The 24,645-nt window shown below is 26.3% G+C and overlaps 1 protein-coding gene across 1 annotated transcript; it reads right to left on the minus strand.

Annotated features, from left to right (window-relative positions):
- Nucleotides 1-724: 724 nt before the first annotated feature.
- On the minus strand, nt 725-24,070 carry LOC113557304 (low density lipoprotein receptor adapter protein 1-like). The gene is made up of 8 exons (XM_026962756.1): nt 23,760-24,070; nt 12,546-12,712; nt 8,797-8,912; nt 8,126-8,237; nt 7,893-8,022; nt 3,517-3,605; nt 3,096-3,151; nt 725-1,028 (listed from the first exon to the last, which is right to left on the minus strand). The coding sequence occupies exons 1-8, from the start codon at nt 23,806-23,808 to the stop codon at nt 968-970; spliced, it is 780 nt and encodes a 259-aa protein (XP_026818557.1). The 5' UTR covers nt 23,809-24,070; the 3' UTR covers nt 725-967.
- Between the last annotated feature and the right edge of the window lie 575 nt (nt 24,071-24,645).

The raw sequence follows: 24,645 nt of genomic DNA on the forward strand, positions 1-24,645 counted from the left end.
TAAAAAAAAGTATAATATTAAATCAGCTCGTGTGTGAAATTTTTACCAAAAAAAATATGTATATATAATATCTTGTGTTATGACATAATAATATTATAATTTTTATGAACTCTTGTTTTTTCATTGTATTGCAAATATTAATGCAACAAATAACAATAAATAATATTCAGTGATAATCCATTAAAATATCATAATATTAAATATTAATGCATTCTAACTATACACTAGTCAATATAATGAAAACACGGCGTAATGGATAGACTTTTTAGGTACATAATATCTATGTCAAAGTATACGATAGTACAGAACTACACTACACTAAACACGTTAGTTTACATTATTTATGTATATACCGTGACTTTGTACAATGTAGGTGAGAATAATTGAATCATTAAGAATAATTTTAAATTTTTAATGACAAAATCCAAATCTAAACTATATAATTTATGAATATATAACCATAATAATTATAAAAAACTTTTAAATGTTTTATTAAAATGTTTACTATGTCTAATCATTATATTTTTGTATGTAATTGAGAATGGATCATTAAAAATATTTTAAATAATAATTTAAATTTTAAATTTAATTCGAGATTTAACAATATAAATTTGACATTAATGAGTTAGGTTATTATTATGATTATTGTATATTTATTTTATAAATTATCATTGTCTTATACCAAACAACAAAATAAACCATCAAATAACATAAAACTTTATACTCAGAGCCACTGGCTGAATATGAATATATATTTTATTAAATTACATGTAAACTATATATATATAACAAAATTAACATAATATAATAAAATTTATAATGTAAAATTGAAAGTTAATTGAAGCTACAAGACAGCCGCGAGAATATATATATAATATATATTATATATATTTTTATTATTAGTAATAATATAGTAGAATTATATCATTACATGTATATATTTATAAAATCACATTATTGGACATTTTTAGCAACACATTTGATGGTCTTGTTTGAAATGATTCGAGAAATTTGCAAATCCTTCAGGTCTGTAACAGAAGTGAAAATAATTATAATTTTAAACGTGAATAAAATAAAACATGAATTGTTCAACATTGAATAGTGTGTGACTATAACTATATACATCATATACTAGTAGTGCGAGATATTACGGTATATTTAGTTTCACCGATAAGCAAAAAGATAGTAACTGTGACTAACAAGCAACTGTCTATAAATAATGTTTACTCAATTTAGACTTGATTTGCATGTAATTCCCAATATTCACAAATACTTCTCATATATATATGTTTTTGCAGTAAGAAAATTGAGTAGGTTAGAAATTTATGTTTATAAAAGCTATACATGTTTACCAAAGATATATCAAATAGCTTATTATTTTATATATATATTCATAACTATAAATTGTAATAACATTGTCTGATGTATTATACTAATTGTCCGAGATTGTTAATGTAGCCAGATGTTAATTATTTAACTATAATGTAAAACCGTTGTACCGTAATTACATATATTGTGTGTTTATGATTTTCCAATAAATATCTTAAAATTTGTATAAAAATGTTGAAAATGTAATTGAAAATTATAATATAAGTAATAGTAGACTACTTTAAGCAACTACGTTCAATACTTTTTATAATAAACTAAATAATTAAAATAAATTGAGTATAAATTATTATTTTACATCTGAGTATCCAACTTCAACAAAATTTGAACTTTGACAATTCCTTGTCAAAAAATGTGTGACCTTACATTAAAAGGTAAGCTTTTAATTTTGAATGAATTAACTTATGAGGAATCTTTTTGTGCATGTCATCAACTTTCAAAGCAGTAAACATGCATAGAATTCAATTTTAATATTTTTTCTGCTAAAAATGTAAATTATATTTATATAATTGGTACTTTTGGGAGATCAAAATTTAAAATGTTTATTATTTAATTGAGTCAATTATAATTGGGGGAAAAATAGAGAAAAACTGTAATTTTATACAAAACCAGTTTTTGATCAAATTCAATCTCTTGTTTTGTTATGATCCAAAAATTAATATACGAAGATACTTAAAATTTTCAACCAAGTATTTATATTAGCATTGTAACTGCTCATAAAATATTATGTATAGTATAATTTTGACGCTTTTTGAGCTATTTATAACCACGTGAAATCATTTTCTTCAATTTTTTTTTAGTTTCTCTTTTAATAGTTTATAAAATTAATGCAATTATATTTCTCATGGTTTGTTAATACTTAAACGAGAAAAGTTTGCACAATACCACAAATGTTATTTATAATGGTTTTAAACTTACTTTTTAGTCTGTTTAACTAATTTCAATGATGAGGTAGATACATTCTAGTTTCCCCCCTTCTTTTTTTGTTTTGATTTTTAGTGCATTAATTTCTCAAACTAAATAATACTTTATTTATGAATATTTTTATATTCTTTTACCGTTGTTTTAATTTCTAATTTTTTTTTTTTTATGTAAGTGTAGTTTACTGATTTACTGATTTCTGACTTAAGCAAAAGTAAATTACTATAAGTAACTTATACATTTTACACTTTAATATAATTTATTTATATTTTAATACGGAGCTAATAAATATTTTATAAAAAAAAACTTTTACATATTTTTAATTTTACAGTGAATTAAGTTTTCTTTTTTATTATTTATTAGTTGTATATTGAAATTTATTCTTTTTCACTATAGAAACGCTAAAATCTAACTAGGTTTAAGAGGTACTATTTTCTAATGCAATAATGTTTAAAAATTAATAATTTAAATGTATTATATAAAAATTAATAATTTAAATGTATTATATAAAAATATTTAAATTAAAAATGTTTATAACAAGCTATATAATAAATTTACAATATACTAAATTAATCGAACAGGTAATTTATTAAAATTTATGGGTGATTTTTTTAAATAGCAAATTATGAGATTTTTAATAATAAGTTATAAAAAAAAAAAAAAATAACTATTTAAGTTTGATTATTTGTATTTAAGTTAACACACAATTTACGAATTATACCGTTATCTGCATTCGATAAAAAAATGTGAGCCCTGATGTAAAAATAATATTTTTATGATCTGTTTACCTTTGGTGTAATAACTCCACATCCATCTTAGAAGATGTATCATCTTCAAACAATACCTGTAAAAATAATAAACCATTGAACTAGTACTTAATTGGTACCTATTAGCTATTTAATATACTTATATACAACAAATACAAATATGAATAAAATTTAGCTCAGATAAATAGAATAAAAGAAAAATTTTGATTTTTCATCAAATGTCTGTGTTAAATAACATTTCTTGAATATTTTAACACTAAACAGTGACGCATCGTTGTTTATTAACAATAACGATAATCAATAATTTGACATCAGAATAAAATATGATATTATAATACGGTAAATTATGAATTTTTCGACAGAAATATATGTTATATCAATTTCAAATATTTTCCGTATGTATGTATAATAATAGTATTGTAATAATGAACGACACTCTTACCCATCTGGATGTATCGTATTGCTGTCTAGGCAGAGGTTCTCCTGACAAGTCGATTAATTTCGCTTCTCTGACCTCTTGAGCCACGTCATCTGCAAAAATTATCATCGTTATACTTGTATTTATTGTGTATTTACTATATGAATTGGGCTTTATCTGCCCTTTAGAATGGTCTTTTTTTATTAATATTAATATTATTATTATTATTATTATTATTCAATGAGCATCACACGTGTGTGAAAAGTGAAATTTTTTCGTTCATACACAATGGACTGCGAAACAACGCTTTTGTATGTTATATTATGTATGCTTTCGCTTTTCATCCACGTTACTTATATAAAATTACCGCAACATGTCCCGAAATTGTGACTTGTATTACATATTATCATATATCATATATTATGATGGGCTACATCTACACTTTTATTGCTTACACGCTTATTTTTTCTCGGATTTGAATCAAGAAAAATTGGATTCATAGTTGGTACACAATATTGGGTGTACATTCTAAAATATATCCATCAATGTAATGGTGTTTTACTTTAGAAAATACGAATTTAGATATAGATAATGATATTATTTTACACCTATATAGCATATATATATAACACATAACACCATATCGTTATCAACTACTTAATTGACAAACAACACTTTATAGTTTTTTACGATTTCAATTTTTCGTCTATAGTTTATTGTTAAATAATTATTTTGTCGTTCAAAAACAAAATTAACGATTATGTACAATTTGTCATGCACTAAAATTTGATACTGCAAGCCGGATCTACTCAAAGTTAAAAACAATAAAAAGTAAACAAAATTAAAAAAAAAAAAATAAAAAAAAAACGTTTTCATCATAGACCGTCGACTGTACTATATATCTAAATTGTTTATAAACATAAAACACCGTTTTGTTTAGATGTTATGTCTCTAAGTGGACCCGGCTTAATGTAGTAAATGGAATAGAATTAGTTCCTGTCGAGTGTCAGTTTATTGAAACCCTGATTTCAGAAATTGTCTATTTCTATATAGTCATTGATTAAGTACATTAAATACAATATAACTATTACATATATATATATATATATATATATATATATATATATATATATATATATACCTAAGTATATCCTGCCACCAGGTATGGACATTCTATAAGCTTATGGGTGTTGGCCATTGAATTTATCACAGGTAATCGATTAAAATAAAGTATAATTATTTTAAAACAATAATACAACCAATAAATAAGGAATGACTAAATTAAGTTAACATAATATTATTACGTATTTTTATAGCATTAATTTAATTATACACTCGGTTAATACCCAACAAACCGTTTAAAGCAGCAATGAAAACTTTTTAATAACAATCTAGCGGTGGTATAAAGTAAAATGTATGTTGCGCATGATTACATAATTTTATATTGTTATAATATTTTAAACGCGGAAGTTTGTCTTTAAATTTTTTTTTTTTGAAAAACAATTTCCGGTTTTTAGCTGTCCACAATAATGACGTTTTCTGAAATGAAACATAAAACATTTTAATTTGCTTTTAGTGAAAAAATTTACATATTTTATATGTAGAGTGATGAATATTTTTAAATAGTGAAGTTAGAAATGTTGTATACGCACTGTGTTTTACTGTCCCAATCAACCTAACTACTATAACAATAATCACAGCAATAGTAAAATTTAGTCTTTGACTTACGCACTAAAAAATTAAACACCGAAATGAAAAAATTAGTAATAACATTATAAGCGAGAACTAAGCTAAAATGTTGATAGTAAAATAAATTAATTATGAATCTCATATCCGTCAAAGTGGCTGAAGACTATTTTGAATAAATGACCTGCATTATACCAATCATGTACGAAAACCAAAGTCGTGAGGTACTAACCCTAAGGTATAAATAGAGGTACCATTTGGATTGAACAACGAACGGACGTGAGCGATAAAACTATAAAAATTATTGTCTATTAGCTGCTAAAAAACAAATAAACTAAACTAATATTGTTACAAAGAATCGGAGCACCGATAATGAATAATAATTTATCTTCACATACTTAATAATCTTACGCAAATAATATTTAAGATGAGTATGGATTGTTTTTGCATTTTTTTATTGTGTGTAAGCGATTACCGTATTCATTTTCTCAATTCACACTGTTATAGTTGTATCTATTATACATAATTTAACTGTTTTTGTTTAAAATGTTTACAAGTAGTTACCTTTAACTACCTAAGTATCAAATGACAAAGAAATTAAATCGAGTTATGCGCATTGAGATTACACAAAATATGTTTATTCAAAATAACAATATAATAAAAAGCGCTATCGAGTACTAACAACTATAATAATGATATAAATATAAAAATATGTATATGTGTGTGTGTGTGTGTGTGTGCATATTTATATATAGATTTACTTCAACACAAATCACTTTCTAAGTTGATTAATATCGTTGTGCAAGTATACCTTCAAGTCGAGCATAAAAATAAACTGCTTTAAAGTTTCTATATAAAAGTATGTACCTATCAACAACCTACCATGTATATATAATACCATAATAATGATTTATATTTTTCCTTTTGTTCGAATTATAATAAAAAAAAAAACATAATAATTTAGTTTCACAAAAATCTTTATAATATTTTTTTAACAACAGTACGTTTAACAAATGAAGATATTATATCATACATAAGACATAACAGTATTATGTGTAGATACGACAGTTACATTGTCAAGGTTCTTCAAATATCTTATCTTTGTTAAATTATTGTATTTTTATTTACATGCTCAAGATTTTTATTACGCCAAAAAAATGTAACATATTATTTTATAAAATATAATAATAACAAAATCATTATATAAAATTAACTTCTATCTAATAGTCACGTAACTATATTGTTTTAAATTTTCTCTTTGAAAATGCATGACCGAGTAGGTAATTTTAATTTATTCGATATAATCAAGTCTACATATACGTCACAAGCATAAATATATTAATTTTCCAAAGAACTACGTCGTACAAACGGTATCAAATTACCAGAGGCAAAATGAAATCAAATTTGATGGTTGAAGATCGGAAATAAGCTTTCACTATTCGATAAAATAAGAAATATATTTAATTATATTATCCACACATTTATAACTCTATGAACATAATTATGGTATACATAACAATTTAAAACAATAGCAATTTTTTTTCAAAACTAAAAAACTTTTATTTTGCAAACATATATAATAAGTTAATTCAAAATTAGTTTTAGTCTATATGTCTATGATTATTTATTTACTAATTATTATACTATTACTACTTTTATTTTAAGGACGCCACACTAATCTACGTATTGGATTCTTACTATAATTTATTCATAGTTGAAATTAGAGCAAATTGATATAATATTATCTAATTTGTAGAGGAGAATATAAACTAGACCTAAATAGCTTTTTTCATATTTTTATTTAAAAATAAGTTAAAAGTACTCATATACAATTAATTTAGTTTATTAAGTTCATATAACTGTTCTTTTTTTTAATATATGAAAAAAATTGCTCGGATCCAGTTTATATTGACATCTGAAAATTCGATAATATGTAAACTTACTTTAATATTAACTTTTTAAAAATAAAACCCGGTACCTACCAACAGAATTTGCTGTTGTGCGTGTGTAAATGAAAGACAACATATACGAGTGTAGCACTATTAAACCATCTTCGAATCTCACGTAACATACTATTCTCCAATTACAATGTTTTAACATGGATATATTTTTACTACGGGTACACATTATTTTTTCGTGACTAATTTCCATTCGTCGTAATTTGTGCGGTAACGATTAAAAAACCACGAGAATAACAGGCTAATACGAATTGTATTCTAATAGAGACCCGAAAAACATATCCATAATTCAACTTTTTCCACGGTTGGAAAAAATATAATATATATCTACCAATTTTTCCTTCAAAACTTGAATTTTTTAAGCACATACACGTGTAAATATATTACTTATTATTAGGTAATGAGTATTATTAATGTATTAAAATTGAACAAGTTAAAAACAAAATTAGTTAAGTATTATAATTTTTGAACCACTTAATAGTTTCTGAAATTTAGATAATATTAAAGATTTTAAACGTTTTTAAAACGCACCAACTCAATCGTACATAATATAAAGGTATATGTTTTATATAATAAGATAAATGGGAATGGTATAAGTGTATAATATATTACCATAAAACTATGGATTTAAAAAATTCAAAAAACGTAATAACTAAGATTTCCACAAAAATGGATGGCGCGAAAGATAAAACAAAATATAACGCAATATAGATAACACGTATACTCCTATCGGTCTTATTATCATATATTGTTTACCTGGGACGGTGTCTGCAGGAATCACATCTGGTGTTTTCGAGTCGGCCTCCGGTTTCGGTTTGTTAAGCTCCTTCCAGACGTCCGGCACAGAGCTGATCGATTGGCCGATGGTGACGGACATGTTTTGTGCCTATATACGCGGTAGATAACAGATAACAGGTATCAAAACAAAAACGGCGACAAGGTCGCACTCGGAGTGCAATATACCGACGACCGGATAAACTTGACCTTACCATTTTCCGTTTGGCGCACATGAAAGCGTGACACTCCGACATGGCTAGGCCACTGACTGTGACGAAGGCGAATACATTGCTGTGAGCCGGGTCGGTAAAACAATGAGACACCCTGTGGCCGGCGAAAAAAAAACAAAACGAAATTCAACATTGTGTTTGAGATCAGAAAATACGTTTAGGAGCTGCGGGGAGAGAGGGTGGGTCGTGAATAATTTACTTCAGACACAACTAATAACTAATCTATACAAGATGCCTATCTGTTTTTATTTTTTAATCGTCCGTGGTTAATGAAATTCGATTTTTCAACCGTAAAAATATTGTCTACGACAGATTTGTCGCTCTGCTGCAGCGGTTTGCGGAAAAGCAAATAATCAGCAAACAGTGTTATTGCTATATTTTCGAAACGCGTGCAGTTTAATTGTCGTAGCATGTCGTAGCATACTAATCATCAACTATGAAGTATTAAAGTATAAATATTTAAAGAATAAAGCGCATATGATTTTGACTAAATGTGTTTATATGCTTATAATAACTGACAAGACTCGGTTTATAGGATACACAATTATGTCCACATCGCACGATAAGCACAGTATATAATATTATATTATTAACGTATTAAAAATTGTACGAGAAATTAATATATTATTATAAATTATAACGGTTGCGATCACCTTTCTATCGGTGTTTCCAGCACTGTCTTCTTTTCGTCACTGGTTTCTATCACTCTAATACCTTGTCCGTTTAACGTAACCGTTACGTTCTGTGGCTTTCTTTTGCTGGCTTTGGCCTGGAATATATAAAAACAAATAAATAAAAAGATATACTTGTATTTGAAAATGATTGAGGTTTGATTCAATTCGGTCTCTATGTGAACGAATAACTACAGAGCGGTTACGGGTCGTAATATTTTCAAAGTAATTTAGCTTTGGTCAACATAGCTTGTATCAATCTTTATACAATATTTTTTAAACTGATTTTTGTACTGTTTGCAATATTCCACGTTAAAGCCTAATAACCTACCAATCGCAGTAGTCGAGAGTTTTGCATAAGAACGTAAAGTGTCACGGTCTGCTTTCGGACAAAGTCAATATTATGATGCATGCAATAATTATATTATATACAAATATAAAACCAAAAAAAAAAAAAAAAACCTTTATGATTGCATAAGGCTTGATGATTCCAATATGTCTAAATAAAAGCTATTAAGTGCGGATTCCATAGAGACTATGTGATTGGAACCGTTGATGACCTGAGAATACTTTTTTTTAAACCGATGGTACTAAGTATTGCAGTGCATGACGCAAATAATTTAGATAGGAATATATATATATTACTATAAGTACACGGATAAATTATAAGAGATCGAAAGTCTAGTTTCGCTCCGATTGGAATGATAATTGACAAAAAGATTATCCTAAATTGTATTATGTGTATGTGTGTGTGTATATATATATTCGATATGCGTTTCTTATCCGATTATCCGAAGAAAATACTTCATCCACAACGCGCATTAACAGAAAAATAGTATTTGTTTACATAGGACAGCCCGTAACACCAATTCGGTGGACTGCAGATTTAATTTTCACAGCCGAAAAAACATTTTCTGGTTTGACTTCTACACAAACATTCGCCACATCCGTTGCGCACCGATGCTAATCAATAATCGTGCTGGTCTCTTGCGACATTCATTGCTGGTAATAATATTAGGTATACTCGAATAGTGCTTCGCATGCATTTCTTTGGTTCAAATTATTGACAACGATTTGAAATGGAGTTTGGTATTTAATTTACTGCAATATGGCATTGAACAAAATATTTTAATTTTCATGTTCGCACTATATATTGTACGTTGATAAAATTGGTTAAATTATACGCGTAAATGTCGCGTCGAATGCCCTCGGATAACTCTAACAATATAATAATATGCATAAATATGAAAATACTAACAATATTATAAATTATAATCGAGAAATATTGATAAAATTTCGATTAAAGTCTAGTGCTTAAGACCTAATTCACAGAATGAAAGTTTGAATTATTTTTTGATCGATCCTTGTAATATTGTATAGCCAGAAAAAACAAATTGAAAGATTATTTGTAAAAATATCATAAGCTAAAAGTAGGACACTCAAAGTTTTCAAATATTCTCAACCTCAATACAAAATGCGACCCATAGCGAAATGCTAAAATTAATATTTTACCTTGGAATACTTCAGAAGCAGTAAGAACTTCTGTAAATACTGTACTGCACTAGTAATCTGCAGTAGATTTATATTTATATGAAATACTAGACATTCAAACATTAAATCTAAACAACAAAACATTTATAATTTTATAAACACTATGGTATTATAACTATTATAGTATACCTACTATTGTAATACTATCTACATAATATATCGTTTTATTTTCTCAAAACAACCTAAACATAAATATGTTTATTCAGTTGTGTATTATGAACATTTTCCTAGAACATCATTAAAAAATGTTATGTCGTTGTAAAATATGAGTGTAAAAAATTAACTTATATTCATTTAAAACTTGTTTAATAATTATCATACTGAATACCTACTTCAGGTCATTAAATCAGTTAGGGAGATTTTGTACAATCGACGAGTATGGCTTATTTTTTTATTATCTATAGGTATAGAATTATTCATGTTTTATAAATAGTTTACATGACAAACAAAATCGTTAAATTAAATATCAATTTTATTTTCTCGTGTTAGTTCGACATCAATTTTATTTTGAACTATTAATATATCTTTAATTATTATGACGCGAATTATTTATAGTATTGTAATATAACATAATATTATTAATTTTATAAAACTAATTGAAGATATATATAGAATACGATTACAGTAGGTGACCAGTATCATTGATTGATCGAAATTTTCTCTTGACTAGTTTTATTTAATTTGATATTTCTTTTTATAACAAATATACTAAAAAAACTATCGATAAAAGAACATTAACAATTTAAAAGAATGAGTTTTTACTCTAGACTAAAATATTTTCCATGCAATGATTTTTTTGTTACGATATAAAAATGAAAATGTGTATTATGCCTTTAATTTAAATTCAGCATTTATATTATATTAAATGCTTATCAAGTTCTATGATAAAACAACGTATTTGACATGTACTCAGTGAAAATGATTGACAGTATAAAATACATAATATCTATCGCTTTATAAAAAGAAAAAAATGAATACCACATTTCCTTGTCAAAATATTCAATGTCAGTATTTTTTTTAAATTTGTCCATAGAATATTTGATAACAAATCAAAAACTGACATTTTAGAATAACTAAACTACAAATTTAGTGAAAACATAGTATTAAAAAAATATTATAAGACCTAATGTACCCGAAAATAAAATTAACGTTAATAGGTAAATTAAAATACTATTAAATAGAATAATGATTATAGTTTATCTCTTTATCAATGGTTATTTATTGTTTATTTGTATCCGATAGAAGTATTAAAATAATACAATTAAACTACAATAAAACAGAACAAAAAAAAAAACTACCGAAATGAATTATACCTATCGTGGTGATTGATGGTGGAGGGTAGTGTGTTAGCAGTTTACTATAGTCTCTCAAAAAAACTTTGTTATAACTCAATATCGTAATAAATAAAGTTCATCGATTTTCTACATATAGCATATAACCATATTTTTGTAATGTCTACGCAAATCATTAGTAGGTAACACATTTTTCGCGTATAGGCATATGTTTGTTCAGCTGCATTAAGTCGACTCAATGTAGTACGTATGTAACGTACGTTTAAAACAAATAAACCAAAAAACAATTACGATAGAACTATATATTAGCTAATATCCATAAGCGCAATTTGAGAAACTATAATATATAGGCTTAGTGCCACCCCCCCCCCTCCACACCGAGATGATGTTCATAACAAATACATTGTTTTACTGTCACATTGTAATTATCTATAATACATGCAAATTTTAAAATTTATCAGAATTTATTTTGTCAGCTCGTCATCACTAAAGCCAAACCTACAACTACAACCACAGTTTCTCTAAACTGAATTTATTGATACAAGTATATAATATGTTTTTGAGCAATTTAACCACGTCAGATTGATAGTCAGTATGTATGTCAGCATAGTGTACCTATATGCTGTAGTCGTCACTCATCACTCATCAGTCACCGTTGTTTTCTAATCAGTGGTTAGTATTCATCAATGAAATCATAAAAATGTGTTCAATTTATAATATTATTAAAATTCGAATTCCAGCTATTCCGATCATAATTTCACGTGGTATGCATTGTCCCAAAACCAAATTAAATAGTGCATTAATATAACTGCATATGTATCACACCTATGGATCTGTGTGAATAAGTATTATTTATTTAGCGTACCAAGCAAAACTTAATTTACTTACCATGACCAAAATGGTTTTAACCGCTTCGGCGATGGCACCAGCCGTAGAATCTACAGGAGTGTTTCCAAGATACTTAACGTCAAACGTTGTTTGGTCGTCTTCGACAGCGATCGCGGTTCCGTCTTCCGCGTTTTGCCCAATCGCCAATGATTTGTCTTCCGAAAGTTCTAAATAAAATTTGAAACAAATTATATATTAATAGGTTATTAATATAATATAATTAGTTTAAATATAAATGTATATTTAAATATAGGTATTTGAATTTGTGTTTTTGTATGTGAAAGTCTATTAAATAAATAAAAAACTATCTAATACTCGCAGTACAAAAATTGACATGGGCACAAATAAGTAGTAAGTTGTAGTAGACTAATAGTTATAAAATGAGACGAATTAGATTATTTTATTCAGTCTTTTCATTAATACAATTAGATACAAGACGGTAACCTTTGTTAAGTAATTTCGTTTATCTAATTATTTCAATTAGCTCCAATAGCATAATTCTTCTGAAATAATAAACGTTTAATGTGTGCTTACAATGAGCATGATCTCATTCAATTATATTAACAAATAATGACTTCCAATGAGTCAAAAACATTATATACCTATTCGATGTTAGTAAACTAAAATGTGTCAATAAACTGTTAAATAAGCGCAACAAAACATTATAATAATGATTGTATCTTTTATTCATGAACCATAAACATAGTTTTGTCAATATAACACCATAAATTATTATACCCACGAATAGGGAAGAACATTACAATTATGACAAATATATACATACACAAGTTAACAAGCGTTTCTCAATATTTACATATTAAATTTTGGGTCACTAATAGTTTTGAATAAGTCACCCAAAAATAATAAGAATATTATTATGTCATTAACATTTTTAAACTGTTTTTGAAAGTTAGAACATAAATTTTATTTTAAATTCTTAAAAAATACATTTTTTGAAAAAAATTGGAAAACTCGTTTTACAGTTAAATTTAATATACTCTTAGGTACTAACAAGATAATATACTAATAACATAGGTACTTAATAATATCAATTTGCTTAAGTCTGATAACAAATTACCTATTAAATTTATGATGATGAATATTATGTTTATATGGTAAATGGATAATTGTATAAATGATCTCAGCTCAGTCTCATAAATCACTTAATAAAATATCGTAGGAAAATAATACATATATGCTATATAGAATATATTTATTGGATTGTTTATTCTATTAAAAACTGTTTCAATAAACATTTGCTATTAATATACTATTCAAAGGGTAACTAGATTTTGTTTTAATGTTTAAAAAAACCCACTATCTTAATGTATTCATATTCAATGATGTTACAAGCAAATTGAGGAAACAGTGGTATAATCAGGCCACATGAGAAGTTTTATAATATAAAAAAACAAAATATATGCATGTGTGCAGCATTTACGTTTTGAAACGAGTTTTTGTATGATATGCATACTCGTATATTTAAAGCTTAATGTTGATGTTTAATTTATAAGAACCTTAAGTTATAAGAAATTACAATTTATTTGATTAACCTCAAAATTGTACCTATACATTATGAAGACACATATTGGTTTCATATAATAGATGACGATAGGTCGTAGACCTCGATAAAAAATTGTTTGCATTTTGTTATATCATTATGTAACTTACAGCTAATAAGATCCGAGTACAAAATCTTACATTCAGAGTTTGCTAATAATTTGCACAATGCAAGTAAAATATTTGAACGAAACCGCGAACGAAAAAGCAAGGTATTCGCGTCTTAATTACTCGTATATACAAGCGCATGCCAACACCTCTCCAAAAATGTTTAAATTGCGTTCATTGTCTGCCCAAATAATGTGGTGTATGGATATTAAAATAAAATAAATATCTTAAGACTAATTGAAAAATTTTAACACGGAACTATTTTATTTTAACAATAAAATTACTAAATATAGCTAGTATTAGCATAGTTTCTATATGCTCTTCTATAATGATTTTGAATATGTATTACCAATTGTTAAAAAACACGCAGTGAAAAATAAGTAGTGTAGAATATGCGAATTAGTCTAAGCAATTTTAGAGATTTATCAATTGAAAATCATTAATATTTTTCAATAATTCATTTGAGGTCTGTAACCATTAGGTATACCGGAAAGTAAAAATGTATCCCTCAAAAATCTAACTAATTCATTGTCATCCATATAATCTATTGATTTGAAATTCATTAAATTATGTGGGATAGATTGTTTTTCTACAAAACATTTATTTGTATCGAATAGATTTCCAAGAATCTAACATGCTTTTTAGTGTTTACATCTGCTTAAATTAAATCATTATATTTACAAGTCAAGATAAGTTTTAATAGTGAAATAACTCATAAGCATTGCTAATAAAATATGAATTAATATCCAACTCAATATTAATATACTTTCGTGTACACGCATAATTTATCGAATTAAACTAATATGGTAGTTTTAAAAGTTAGAGATAAGTGAAATAAAGAGTACGATTTTAACACCAATCAATATTGCGATTAAAATAATTACGAATTGCCCATGTTCGAGTGCAATCAATTAAATTATACGCCTTTGAATAAGTAAAATTAATTAATTTATATAAAATAATAAAATATTTTACATGAAAAGAATTAATTTGTATTTTTGGGACAACAGTTGCTGTTATAGCTACATTGACATCAATGAAAAAAAACTTATTTTAGATTCTGAGAGTATTTTTCATTATTTCTATATAGGTAAACAAATTTAATATACATAAGATATTATAATAATAATATAAATATTATATAACCTATTCAATATTCCTTATCCAGAAATTAAATTTCTTAATTGTATTACTTTATACGTAACCACAAAGGTACTGAAAAATTAATATATATTACGGTAATATTTTATTATATTGAATAAATGCACCTACAAGCCTATAATTAATATGTGATATAACTTTAATCACTACTAAATTAACATGCCCGTATTATTACAATATGTTAGTTTTTATTTTTATAAAACTTATGCGGCTCAGTTTAACCTATATCACTAGGTATTAAATTAAAAATTAAAATAAAAACAATATATATATTGTCGCTATTCTATTGGGTTTGACCGAACATTTTAAATATAAACTTATCTGTATAAAATTTATATTTTATATTATACGTATTATGATTATATATAAACATACACACACACACACACACATATATATATATATATATATATATATATATATATATATATATATATTGTTATTTGTCGCACATTAAAAATCTGTTTACATTTTAATTATGTATATACTTCGTACTAAGTATGTGTAATAATATTGTATAGGTGGGAACTTTATGTTTTCTTAGACAGCATTCAAGATTGCAAAATATATTTCATTCGTGGAAATGAAAATAGCGATAAACTACAAATTACATATTGATATACATTTTATATGTATAATATTAAAATGGTTTTCCATAAAATTGTTTCTATGTCTTGTGTTTTTGTTCGATCTTTAGTTGCAAAATACGATTGATTTTTTTCACACTATATTACAGTCGTACGCAATTTTTTAATAAAGATTTTATCATATAAATTAATTTTCTGATAAGGATTGACCCTATAGTAATATTTATTTATGTCTGTATAATTATCCTGAGTCAGTATTATTTAAAAGTTAAAATTATTGGGTATTTAAATTGTGTTTCACGTCTTTATAGTCCGACTAATTATTATGAAATATAACTATTCACATAGCTATGAAAAAATATAATTGTAAAATGTTAAACTATAATTTATTAGAAAAATATGTTAAAAAATGCTAATTGTGAGTTTGTTATAGAACATCGTTTTCTTATGGGTATACTATATAACCTTCTGTAAAGTATACTTTATAAATATAGGAAAATATAAAATGAGAAGAACTAAAATATTTTAAAATTTTATCATAGTAAATTAATGAAATATAATTTTTTGTTGTGATATGTTTATAGTGTCGTGCTCTTTTTAGTCTTGTCTTGTATTAAAATATATTGAATAAAAATAATAGTTTTCGTCGATTTAACAAATGTATTGAAAATAATATTTGTTTAGAATACGGACGAACATAAAATAGTTCTCATTTAACAGTACTATTTTAAATCATAATAATTATGCATATAATTATAATTTTATAAATATAAAACTAATATAATAAAATATACAAGTATTAAAAACCTTTTAAATTTTAAATAACTCAATTATTAATTATTTTATTTTAATTAATTTAATATTTATACTAACTATTAGGAATATATTATATATTATTTGATAAAAAAAAATATATTTTTCTATAAATATAGTTGTAAATTATGCAATATTAACAAACGTCATAGTTTTTTTCCTGCTTAAGTTAAAAAGATAACAATATATATTATATTTTGAAGGATATGACTATGACGTATTAATTACCCACCTACACATTTATTGCTTATGAAAAATACCCATAATTTTACATACACCGGGAATATAATAAAAATAGTTATATTAAATAATTATTATATGTCCTACAGTTAATTAAAATATACAGCTTTTATATTCATAACCTCTTCTTCCGCCAAAAAAAAAAAACACCCTGATTCTATTGAATAATTCTGTTCACGTTTGTCTTAATAATTAATATTAATCTATAAACACTTTAAATGTTTAAGGAATATATTACTCTTAATATATACATTCTAATAACTAGAAAACTCTAGTTCCAGTTTTGAATTAAATCTGTTAACATTTTCAAAAAACATTATATGCTTAATAATTTACCTATAAAAAAAAAGTTTGTATCATCAAAGGACAATTTATAAAATGTATAAAATACATAATAAATATACTTAATAATACCAAAAAACCAAATTTAAATATATTTATTACTGAGGGAAAATGATCGATTATACTTAGCGAATACGCTGCATAATTATAAAATATTATCAATTTTTAAGTTTAACAAAAGTTTGATTAGTAGATATTATGATTGTGAAAACATAACAATATATAGGCTAGTAATATTCATTTTCATGACATACATTCATTATATTATAAATGGCCATAAATCATAATAATGTCATAAAACATATTGATCCTGTACTTTATATTGTTTAAATAATGCAGTTATACATAGACATACAGGATACAGTCATTGCACATTTCAAAAACGTATTGCCTTAAAAATTCTGACCAATGTAAACAAAACAGAAATGAGGCAGTAAGTTTCTTTACTAGTATTAATATTTACAATAAATAAAATGAAATAACGTATGGCGCAACAGTTCAACACCTATTAAATTAAACGTTTGAACTTCATGTTTTCTACATCAAGGTAATCTAGTGACTTAATTAGCATAGGTATTATATTAAAAACATTTTAACGACGATGGTAACGCGTAATAAACATTGTTCCAACTCTGCTGATCTGGCCAAAACCTAGTTGGTGTACATTTGGTTAAAAAATGAACTAATTTTATGGTTATTATTAGATGAATTATTGATGTATACCTAATATCGCCTTAAAATCTACAAAGACAATATATTATTTCAATACAGTGAAATCGTCATAACATATGACATAATATAATATGTATATAGTGATGAGAGTGAGGCGAGGGTATGATAAATCTACACGACTGTCATCTCTGTCAATCTAAATAACAGACGGAAGCGCAAGCCCCCATAAAAAATTATTATTAAATTACTTTACATCACGTGTTTTAGGGCTAGTTTTACCACGCAGACCAAGGCAATGTTAAATGTCAATGACATTTCCCTAAAATAAATATAATTTGTTAGTCTTTTTAAGTTAATCGTCTGAGCAGAAAACAAATCTATAACATCAAATAGTCAAAAATTATCTAAATTTAAAATATAATATGGCAATTTAATTTCATCAGCTATTTATTGCAGATAAAATAAACGAATCGATTTTAAATATTATAAACATATAACAGGAGGATTTTAGTAAACCAATTCATCAATGATAATTATATTATTAAACATTAGTTTATGAAATTAAAAAATTGTCTATATGTATAATTTTATTGTATATTTTTTTTTTTTTTTTATCATTCATAGGAAAAGATTATTCTCTTGACGCCATACGACTCGATAAACCGGTTTTGAGCCACATTCGTAGTTCTATCATAAAATGCGTCTCATCTGGCCCATACGCCTTTTTTATTTTTACTAGCACGCAATTTTCCCGTAATAAGAATAATAAACATGTACCTACAACCTAATAATATTATTAAGTCGTACCTTTATAACACTGACCCAGATAACATTTCCTCTCCGGTACAATTAAATTTAATACATTATAAAGTAAATGATATATATGTATATTTATTCACGCGTAATTGACATGTCGTTTATACGAGTACACTCTTTTATTTTTCAAAACGGACCATTTCCTCCGATAATAAAATATATTATATCCATTACCCACTAGTGTTTTTATTTTCACTCAAACGCTAATCGAAAAAGTTTTGTAGGCTATTTTAATGATTAAAAAATGCATACTCGTACATGTAGGTACCTATAAATATATTTATGTCTTACAACAAAAACACTTCTTAATGTAGTTCGTGTCAAATAATAAAATAGGTACACTATTAAATGCAAGACAAAAAAAAAAAAAAAATACGTTAAAACGTCGAAAGGGTAACAGTATTATAGTTATTGTTTATTATCCGACCGCTAAGGCATCACTCTCGTCTGTTTATTTTATCTGCCGCAAATAGCTGTGTACAGCATTGCAGTATAGGTGCCGGAAGGACTGTATACATTAATAAATAATAATAACATAAACACAGCGGTTTATAATATTTATAAACGATAACTCGATAATTGTGTGGTGTACATCGGACATGACTGCAGTTAAATTAGTTATCGTCGTTATAGTTATAGAGTGTAGTTAGTCATTATTCATTACGAAATGTTATTATGTCTACGCGGCGACGGTTTTCGGACGATTCGTAGTCGCGGACATCGACGATAAGGGTCAACTCCCATGCATATATCGTGTGACGCAGACAACGATGACATCCGGTTTGAAATAATCCGCCCGCGTTTCCCCAGATGGCAATGAATGAAAACGTTCTAATGAGAAATTGTTTTCGTATTTTTTTTTGTACGATCGCGATTGAAAAACGTTTGGACGCAATCTGCTGTAACTATTATTTTCAATTTATTGTCGAACGGGTTATCACTGATTTTTTTAACACGAACATTTTGGAATACGCCAACGTTACAAATACCTATAACGACGCACAACACACGACTTAGAATTGGTGGCTGTACGTTGTTTTCCAATAAATCGTTAAGTAATAGGTAGTCACTGTAGTATTGTAAAATTGTCGAGAAGCGTCCAGAAATCGAATTTTCGTAATATCTTTGTAACATAATATACAAAAACATTCTATTTCTCCTCGACAATAAACCAGAAGCTATAATAATGGATAGTCGTTATAATATCGTGAGATTAATAAAAATACACTTACGATAATGCGAAGGGGAAAAAAGTTTCAGAATTAAATTCTTGGAAAATCAAATACTTTTATTACTATTATCATCATTACTATTATTATAGTTATAGGTACAATGAAATTTATTGCGGCTAGCAATATTAAATATTGATTAGTTAATAGTCACAGCGGCGCCACTTAATACGCGTCATTCGAATTATCACGATTTCGAAATAATGTAAGTTTGACACGACTACCAGACGCATACACTTTGAACTCTGTACGAGCCTTATAGGTCATTTTTTGTACGACCATTCGTATAATACATATTACAGTATTTCCTATTCGTGTCACCGATATTACATAGAAGTACATTTTTTTGTCAAATAATCAGTTGTTTTTTTTTTTTTTTGTTTATACTTTATGCCTAAAATATAAAAACGTGGTAGGATGTTTTTGTCTACTTAATATTATCATCTATGACACGACTCTTATACAATGATCGAGAACAATACTTTGTTCCATTGCCATTAAATAACAGGTAACACAAAATGAATATGTCTTAGTTGTTAATATTTCAATAATACATTGGTCTTATGAGCACAGTGCTATAGTGTTTTGATATTTTTTTTTTATTATTATTTAAATTACGTAGATATACATTTGAAGACAGTCTCACAAAGTTCAAAAGTTCAAAATATAGAGTGTTTATACCTATTGTAAACATAGTATATTAAATAATAAACTATCTTTCACGTGTAATTGCACACGAATTAAATACTTTTTCTTATAGAACAAATAATATTGTTCACAATTGAAGAAACTGAAATATATCTATTCAACCGAGACGCATTCTATAAATCGTAACAACACAATAATTTCTCCTGCGAATGTGTCATGATGGTTACTTCGACAATTTAATTACAATTTTGTATCAGTCTATCACTATTTTAAAATTAATTCTTATTAAAAACGATATTCGATATTTAACGAGAAATAACCCTTTCGCATTTTTATTACCACGTTTAGTACAGCTGAACCTTACAATAAAACAAAACAACGACCTACATAGATTTCTGTTCACAGACAGCGCGTACATTTTTAAAAAATGGATCAGTTTTTTCTCGTGCACCTATACTACTTATATTACCTTACTTTTTCGTTTCAATATAGCAAGAATTATAATTTCTCTCCGATTATTTTCCAAGAAGTTTAATCATAGCATTGTTCAATTGTTTGGTTAGATATCTAAAAAAAGGTGCTGACATTTTTCACGATTCAAAAAAAAAATGTAATGATAGAATTGTTCCTAACAAAATAGTTAAAACTAATTTATAATTTGAAAAAAAATATTTAATCATAAAAAAATCTTTAGACACTATACCTACATATTATGTTAATTAATAAATTATTGCACCTCACGGTTCTAACAGAATAACCAACATATACTTTTTTTTTACATCTATAGTAGTTGAACAAAAATATATCAACATAAAACTTCGCAAAAACTGATGAAAATAATTAAATAAGTTATTCCTCTGGTTCTCGTTTATATCTGATATCTGATAATTAAGTACCAGGCTACGTGACACGTTGTATCAATGTTCGATATTTTGAAAATATAATATAATATGCATATTATACATGATTAACTTAAATATCCAATTTATCTAAATAAACAATTCATAATTATTTCTAAAATGTCTAATGCAATTTAAAACTATCATTGTTTCATAGTCCATGCTGTTCTTGTTAGTCATTAATTATAAGTTATTAAAAATAAGTAGGTATAATAAAATCATTTAATTTGATTAATTTAATTTGGAGAATTAAAACTTGATTAGTTTTTCATAAAACATATTTAGAATATATTGTGTATTCATCTGACTATTTAAACTAATGAGTAATGCTTATTAATCGTAACTTTAATAAGAGAAGCTTGAATATAATGTATATTATTCTAAGTTATAACCACACATTTATTTTTTTGAAAATATCGTGCTTTATCTTTGTCGGTATCTCGAATTCATTATTTCAAATACTCAGATATTTTATAAGATAAGTAGGTATATGCCTTATGTGTAAATATTACATAATACATACATTAGCTATACAGTATTGTAGTTGTTCAAAATAAAATATTTTTTCTAACAATTTGGTTTATATATGTATGTTAAATATTTTGAAAATAAACCAAACAAGTGCAAGTGTCGCTATATACATAAATTGTTCGTATATTAACAATAGTAAATTATTTAAGGCCTATAATACGACCAACTATTATAATAATTACTATGCGAAACTATGAGCACGGAAAATAATGCCATCATAGTCTTTCTAATTCAGCTTGCAAAAAAAAAGAATTACTACACCATAACAAATTTTCTTGTTTTGCTAGTTTAGAGTAGCGGGTCAACCGTATTTTTCACTAATTATACATAGGTAGCACATTTCATTTGTTGAAATATGTTTCAAAACTATTATATTTCGTGATGCGACATTATGGTTGTTGAGTGTTGATGTCAAGTTCGACAGGCCTTCAATTCACAACAGATTTCTTACCAACATGTTTTTGTATGTATTACACGGAATACAATAACAGACGAATAAAATATGTCTATAATATAAGAAAATATCAGTATCTAATTGGACTATTGGAATATGATCGTTCAATTTTTCGTGATAAATAAATATTAGGGATTGTATTTAATTATCACAATTTTTTTAGCACTTGTATAAGTTAAATCGATAATTAGAAATGGTATAGTACAAGTTGTTTAACTCCCACTAAAAGATCTATCATACTAATCTATATTTGTAAACAATAAACTGTAATAACTTATTTAAATATTATTTTTATATTAAATTTCCCTATCACAAAAAAAAAACGAATTGTTTATAAATCATGTAGAGCTTATTTTAATATGTTAGTAGAGATTCAATTTTTTTATATGGCTTAACATAAAAAAAAATTGCAAATATCATCAATCAAAAAATATTTTATTAAAACTGATTATATTATATGTTATTATTAAGAGTAATTTTGAACAAAAACAATTAGTTATATAAACATTGTAAACTGTAACTACCTATTCGCTATACTTTAAATAGGTACCTTATAATAACGATCGTATTCGTAATTCATTTTTATAGGACAAAATAGTTTTAGATTCTGAACAGAACATAAGGTGGCTGTTAAACTTGCAATTTCTATAAAAACATTTCGTTTTATACATTATACATTTCCAATTACTAAAAGTCCACAAATATAAAATATTTCATTTAAACTATTGATTGAAAACAAAAAATAAATTGTTCTCTTAAAGAATCCATTTTTCGAATTTGCCAGTAAATTTAAAATAGGTGAAAATATGAAATACTGAAATATACTGCAGCATACTAAATATTTACACAATATTAACAAAATATAATATGACTAATGACTAAATATATTTGACTGCATACCTACTAATAAAATATCTACTTTCAAATAGAACGCGTAATAATATTAAATAAACATTTTTAAATATTATCATAAAAAGATATAAACGAATATTTTTGTGTCACTGGGATCAAAGGATTTTAACTAAGCCACATAGGTGGTAATAAGACACATTATTAACGACTTTTTCTTCGAAAGCGGGAATACATATTTTTTTTACTTAACAAATATTATATTTGCCTAGGTATACATAATGTGTCACAATAACTTCACTTACTTTTATGTTTCGAGTTTCCTTTCCATATAGATTTGAGTGACAGTGGCATTCTGGCAGTATAGATGATCACCGTCTAGTTTTCTTTGCTTTATTATATTTTATTAATATTTATATGTTATCTCGTTCAAAACACTGTATTATATTATTTTTATATTCTCAGTCCTATATTATTTTAACGTAATGCAACGATGTACCTATAGTATTACGACAACGATAATACAGACGTACAAAGTCCTCGACTGTTTGTCGTGCACGCACGGAACTCTCACCGTGTACTGCGTGTGTAGTGCGTACTGTGTACAGAATACGACTGAAGAACAGTGGCGTGCGCGTGGTCTCTCTCTCTCTCTCACTCTCACTCACTCTTTTTCACTCTCTCACTCACACTCTTTCTCTCTCACTCTCTCACTCTCTCTCTCTCTCTCTCTCTCTCTTTCTCTCTCTCTCTCTGATGCACACACAGGCACATACACCCTCTCCCTTCAACACGCACTCACGCCAATTCTCTTGTATCTGTGCATTCTGTGTGCGGCCGAACAGCTGCGTAAAAGTTCTTGTAATAACAAGCTATGTATAATATAAGAATCCAGACAGACACACACGCATCGTATTCGATTTGCATTTGACGCGACATATCATCTCTCGACATAGAAATTATATTAATTAAATTTAGGGGAAACCTCGAAAAGACTTTAACAAATACTTAATTGATTTTACTTTCAGTAAGCTTTCAACCGAACAATTCGTTATCCAAATGTGAAATCCGATGCTTTAACCGGTAGTTGAGTACCAACGCGGTGTGTTAATATTACGACAAAAGGAATTTCTTGGGTTATCCTTATCTGTCCGACTACATTGTGTATATTACGTCGGGACGTTCGGAATA

Source organism: Rhopalosiphum maidis, chromosome 4, assembly GCF_003676215.2.
Source record: "Rhopalosiphum maidis isolate BTI-1 chromosome 4, ASM367621v3, whole genome shotgun sequence".
Taxonomy (NCBI): Eukaryota; Metazoa; Arthropoda; class Insecta; order Hemiptera; family Aphididae; genus Rhopalosiphum; species Rhopalosiphum maidis.